General features: G+C 57.5%; 1 protein-coding gene across 1 annotated transcript in view; it reads right to left on the bottom strand.

Moving 5' to 3' along the window:
- Positions 1-321: 321 nt before the first annotated feature.
- The window catches only part of JPH2 (junctophilin 2), a 74,494-nt gene continuing 68,815 nt past the window's right edge, over positions 322-6,000 (bottom strand). Inside the window, exons 4-6 of the mRNA XM_003253595.4 lie at positions 4,264-4,985; positions 3,381-3,475; positions 322-2,129 (exon numbers count right to left, since the gene is read on the bottom strand). Coding sequence (XP_003253643.2) covers positions 3,395-3,475; positions 4,264-4,985 — 803 coding nt within the window. The 3' untranslated portion in view covers positions 322-2,129; positions 3,381-3,394. The remainder of the gene's footprint in view (positions 2,130-3,380; positions 3,476-4,263; positions 4,986-6,000) is intronic.

Here is a 6,000-nt window from a genome sequence, read left to right as displayed (position 1 = left end):
GAAAATTGAGGCTCAGAGAAGTGAAGAAAGTGGCTGGGCTAGCATTGGAGGCTGGGGGGACTCCACCTCAAAGGGCAGGCTCTTGATTCTATTGTCAGCTACTCATAGAAGTTTCTGGAAGTTTGCTTTAGAAACCCCACTGTAGAAGCTCTATGGTCTTTGAGCCCCCATTCAAACTGAAGCCCTTCAGCTGCCCTTCAAGTATCGTGAGAATGAGGACACAGACGGGCAGGACCCACGTCCCCCAGCCTCTTCCCACCCACCCTCCTTGAGCCAGCCCCTAATCCTGGACCCACAAGCACATTGCAGCCCAGCCAGAGCCCGTGAGCAGATGCGGGTTTATTATTGCACAGACTGCAGCATCCTGAACCCCAACCCCAACTCCAAACACCAACCCCCAAACTTGGCCTGGGAGCTTTGGCAGGCACAGGCTTGTCCCCAGCACCAGCCAAAAAAAAAAAAAAAAAAAAACAAAACAGGACAAGAATCTCCAAGACTTAGAGCCTGGAGCCCGTCAGCACTGAGCAGCGGCCCCGCCCGATTCCCCTCATGCTCCAGGAGTCTTGAGAAGCTCAGATGCAGATGCAGAGCCGTGGGCCATGGCCAGCTGAGGATGGAAGAATCTGCAGGTTCTTCTCCATGAAAATACAGTCCTGGATTCCAGCCATGCCACAAGGTCCCAGCAGGGCTTGAAATGGCAAGTGTGAAGCTAAGGGAGAAGCACTGAGGGGAAATGGGAAAACTGACCCCGTCAGAAGCAAACTCCTAGGTCCCAGAGCTGCCTGGGGAGGCCCTGCCACAAAGCCAAAGCCTCCAAGGTCCACAGAAATGAAGGGAGGACAGCAGCAGTTCCCTCTGGCTCAGCTTGGATGCCACGTCCTTCCCCAGGCTTGGAGGAGCCTGGAAGCCCTTTCCCTCCATTCTCCTGGAGGCAGGAAACCATAGCCTTTGGCCCTCACCCCACCCCCAGGAAACACAAGGGCCCAGAGACCTAGTGTGGTACAAAACATCTTTAAGTGAGGTACATCCAAGTAGCCGTCTTCTGCCAAGTAAGCCAAAGGGGTTTATAACTGCACCCAAGCTGTACCCAGTTGGAGCCCCAGACTTGCTCCTCTCTTGCCAGGAAATGCTTTTTGACAAGCAGCTTGTCTTCAACACCTGCCTGAGCGTCTGCCCCAGGGACATCTCCCTGGGCTTCCATGGGCTTCTGTGCTCCCCTGAGCTTTCAGTGGGCCCTGATGGGGGAGGAGACAAGCCATCTCACAGGGCGTCACAGGAGATTTCTCTCGCCGGCCCCAGGCCTCCTGCAGGTGACCCTTTAGCATCCCAAGCACACGGGAAACCCCAAATGCAATCTCAGTCTCAGACACACTCCAAAACAGGCCATCATCACTGCACCTTAACCCCTCTACCCAACCCGCCCCCTGGCCACCTGGTCAGCGGCTTCCCAGCCAGAGGCTCCATGGGGTCTCCCCTCGTCTATTGGTCCAGAAGGGAAGCTAACTGGACTGGTGGGAGGAGACAGAGCACTGTGTTCTGGGATATTCAAACTGACCTTGTCCATTTCCTCTACTGTCATCCAGAACATCTACAGGCAAGGGAGGGAGTGCGGGGTGCAGACTGAACAAGGACAGGTCTCTGCGCTGGTCTGAGGGGGTCTCAGCACCCACCCCACCCAGCTTCCCTGGGAGGCCTCAGCCCACAGCCAAAGGATTAAATCAAAGTGGGGCAGGGTGGGAGGAGGGGGATGGGATCAAATATCAACGTCCTGGTTAGGTGACATCTCCCAAAACACACAAAAGCCCAGGGAGGGGACAACCTAGGGAAAGGCAAGGGAGTGGAGGAGGGCGGGGGACAGGAGCAGATCAGGAAGCTCAAGAGACCAGGGCGCTTCTCTCTGGGCTCTCCTTGCCCCTGGGTAGAGAGCTCCTGAAGAAGCCCAGGACATTCCATTCCTCTTGGCACCACCACCGCCACCCAGCACAGGCCATGGGAGGCCTCCTGAAACTCTTGTGGGGTGAATGTGAACTGGACCGCGGGGCTCCGGGTCCAGAGTCCAGTCCTCTTTGGCCACCCTGCCTGGCACTGCAAAAAGACGGTCCTCATGTCTTCAGCAGGAACTTCTGGCTCTGCAAAGAGACAAAAAAGGGTCAGGCGAGGGAGGGAGGGCAGAGGCTGGGCCGCCAAGCCAGGTGCAGGGCTCAAGCCTCAGGGTTCATCTTCTCTGGGGCAAGATCCCACCTCTGCATCCCCCCAGACAGCCTTGTCCCTTGATTCTGATACTCGGCAGGTCACAAACAGGTCCCCGAGGCCTCTCCTGGCCCTGGCTGCCTGCCTGTTTATTTACACATGCTGTTCCCTTTGCTGGTGCACTCATCTCTTCCCTCTTCCTCCCCCGCTGTCATCCGGTTCACTCCTTTTCACCCTTCAGGTCGTTAAAGGAATCAGTGCCTGCAGGAAGCATTCTCAGAGCCCCTGTGAAACATGGAACCTGCAGAGCTCAAGTGTTCACCCCTATGGCAGCACTTACCAGGCTGGTATTGACATTGACTGTTTACATGGTGACAGCATAGACTCTCCTGGGGCTGATTAAGAACCTCCAGCCCAAACTAAGCTAGGATCAAAAAAGGGGGCCTGGGGAAAAGGCAGAAACCCTGTTATTATTGCCAAGCATGGGATTGAGGCTGTGAAGGCTGGTTCCAGCAGGGGAAAGATTTTGTCTTGTAGATGCTTCATCTTGAGAGCAGTGAGGGCCACTCTCCTTCAGCCCAGCCCAGCCCACCCTACTTCACGGGAACTTACCCCAGCCCCCAGCTCCATCATGGGGAGAAAACTGAGAGGGAACCAATGGGCAGAGGAACGGGAGCAGGCTGGGGGGCCAAGGGATTAAAGACTGAAGTGGGGGAGAGAGAAAGGGAGCACAGACATGAGTGTCCCACCATCCCAGGTGAGCTCAGTCTAGACCTGTTGTGCTTAGTGTTTGAACGGGAAGACTTTTCTGTAATGAGCTCTAAGTTCAGGGTTACTTTCATTATGTTCACCCCATTCTTAGAGCAGGAGTGAGTCCCTGCTCTACCCCCAGCTCCCAGCAGAGCAGTACATGTTGGCCAAATGAATGAGTAAATGAAGCCCTCAGTGCTCACCTGACAGCAGGTGCTCTGCAAACACTGAGCTAATGAAGTGTGTGTGTGTGTGTGTGTGTGTGTGTGTGTTGGTATCAAATCACACTCTAGGTCTTGGCCTCTGCAGGTGAGTGGGCCTCAGTTAGTCACAGGACTGTCATCCAAGTACCGAGTAGGTCCCTCCTCCCACCACCCTGGTGCTCAAAACTCCCCAGGGGCTCCTACCCCCCAACCCCTCCTCCAGCCAGCTGGCTGCACCTGGTAGGCGAGGGTCAGGTCAGGAGGTGAACGAAGAGGATGGCCAGGCCGATGTTCAGCAGGATCACCATGCAGATGAGGATGGTGTTGGGGACCTGGGAGCAGTGGAGAGAGGCTGCCTGAGTCCCCATGGCCTCTGAGACACCCCCCACCCAGGTCACAGCAACGCTGGACCGAGCAGGAACTTCCGGATGGACCTTCCTAAGCGCATTGCCGGCTTTGTTCACTGCTGTATCCTGTCACCCGGATGGCAGACCATCACAGCAGAAGGACTCTTCGAAATAACCAAATCCCTCAGGGCCCAGCGAGGGACAAGATCACGCCCCAAGTCATATAGTGTGTGAATCAGGCCTGGAACCCCGGCATCCTGCTAATTCCCCTTGGGACGCATTCTTCAGTCCCTCAAAGCCCAGCTTCAGTCTTTGCTGCCGCCGTTCCTAGCTCCCTGCCTCCCATAAATCAGGAGGTCTATAACCCAAATCCTGTTGGGCCCTTCCTCCACCTTCAGGAAGCCCTCACTGCCACACCTTGTAGCAGATGCTGCTTGTGCCCAGCCAAACCCCCCCGACTAGGCAAATGGACCCACCCTCCAGCTGCTCAGGCTCCCAGCTGCCCCCTGCTCATGAGAACTGTCTCTGCCAATGGGATACCAGGTGCAAAGGTAGGAGGACTCCATGGGGCCATTTACGCTCCAACGTCCTCTGTGGACCAGGCCAAGGCTATACTCCCCTAATCCCCAGCCCTGCTGCATTTCCCCCTGCTCTATCCTGCTTCGGTCTCTCGCACCCCAGCAAACCCCAAATCCCCTGCCCCTGAATCCTGCCTCAAGCCCTGCCACCTCTAGGGAACCCGACCTTAGGCACACATTCTCCAACAGCCTCACCTCTTCCACCTCCACCTCCGCCTCTGCCGCCAGCGCTGCCTCCTTCCGCCCCTTCTTCTTGGCCCCGGCCTTGGTCAGCCCTCGGGCCTCAGTCTTGCGGGCCTTGGCCCTGGGCTCGGCTTTGGGGATGATGGGCTTGGGCTCCAGCTTGGCAGGGGTCTCGCGTGCAGGCTCGGGGCCTCGGAGAGTGGGGGCCTGCAGCGGGGCGGTGGCCGGAGACGAGGGCGCGGACTCGGACCCGGAGACCTCGGGCTCGGGCTGGTCCTCAAAGGGCGGGGGCTCCGGCGGCGTGGTGCGCACGGCATAGCTGTGGTAGCCCTGGTAAAGCGCCACCTCCGGCTCCCGCGACGGCGCAGGCGGTGCCTGCAGAGCCTCGATGGCCATGCGGTCGGTGGCTGGACGTGCAGGGCTGCGGCGGCCCGCGCCCTCGGACGGAGTGACTGGCCGGCCGCCCTCACCGCTGGGCTCGCCGTTCCAGGCGCCCGGGCTCAACAGGCTGTCCTTGGACGCCCCGGGCCGGGGCCGCTTGGGCTGCGGGGGCGTCCCGGCCGGTGACAGGGAGCCACCCTTGGGTCGAGGGGTCTCACGCTCGTGCAGCTGCGGGCTCTCGCGGGGCGGCTCTGGGAGGCCTGCTGTGCCGGCGCCCCGGTCGGGGGGCTCCAGCAGGCTCTCCGAGTTCTCCAGGATCTCCTGCAGCAGCCGGCGCTTCTGATATTCTGGACCTGCCAGGGGCAACACAGGGAGGCTGGGCTCGAACCCTGCACCACTGTTGGGTGATCCTGGGCCAGCCACTTCACCTCTCCAGCCTCATTCATGGGCTCAGTCGGCACTCACATAGCACTGACCAAGTGCCAGGCACTGTTCTAAGCACTTTCCAAATATTAACTCATCTAATCCTTGTAGTAACCCTATGAAGTTGATGCTACTGTGAACCTCAAAGGGAGGCTCTGAGAGGTTAAATCACTGGCCCAAAGTCACACAGCTGTCAAAGGGCAGAGCCAGGAGTAGTACCCAGCAGTCTGGCTCCAGAGGCGATGCCCTTTACTATGGCACGAGTCTCTTTCCATTCCCTTATCTGAAACATGCGCCTGATCATACCTATTTTATAAATACGAATGGAAGGATTAAGAAAATGCATGTCAAAGGCGGACCTCAGGCCCGGCACCAGCATAGACCAGCAGGGGGAGCGCTGTGACCAGAAGCGAGGGATCCTCCCAGGCATAGGTTTTCGCTCTTAGGTTTTGCATCTGGCCTCCTTTGGCCTCCTTTCTGCAGCCAGGATCACGTTTAGAAAACACACATCTGATCATGTCATTAACTGAAAAACCCTTCGTGGCTGGGCGCGGTGGCTCACGCCTGTAATCCCAACACTTTGGGAGGCCGAGGCGTGCGGATCACAAGGTCAGGAGATCGAGACCATCCTGGCCAACATGGTGAAACCCTGTCTCTACTAAAAACACAAAAATTAGCTGGGCATGGTGGTGCGTGCCTATAATCCCAGCTACTCGGGAGGCTGAGGCAGGAGAATTGCTCGAACCCAGGAGGCAGTTTGCAGTGAGCCGAGATCGCGCCACTGCACTCCAGCCTGGTGACAGAGTAAGACTCCATCTCAAAAAAAACAAAACAAAACAAAAAACAAAAAAACAAAACCTTCATCACAGAGAATCCCCATCTCTGTCCCTCAGGGGCTCCCACCACTCTATCAATGTGTCAGATCTCTATCAAGGCCGGGAGGTC

The sequence above is a fragment of the Nomascus leucogenys genome, chromosome 13 (genome assembly GCF_006542625.1).
Source record: "Nomascus leucogenys isolate Asia chromosome 13, Asia_NLE_v1, whole genome shotgun sequence".
NCBI lineage: Eukaryota > Metazoa > Chordata > Mammalia > Primates > Hylobatidae > Nomascus > Nomascus leucogenys.
The sequence above is the reverse complement of the archived record's forward strand: the minus strand, read 5'-3'. Positions and strand labels throughout refer to the sequence as shown.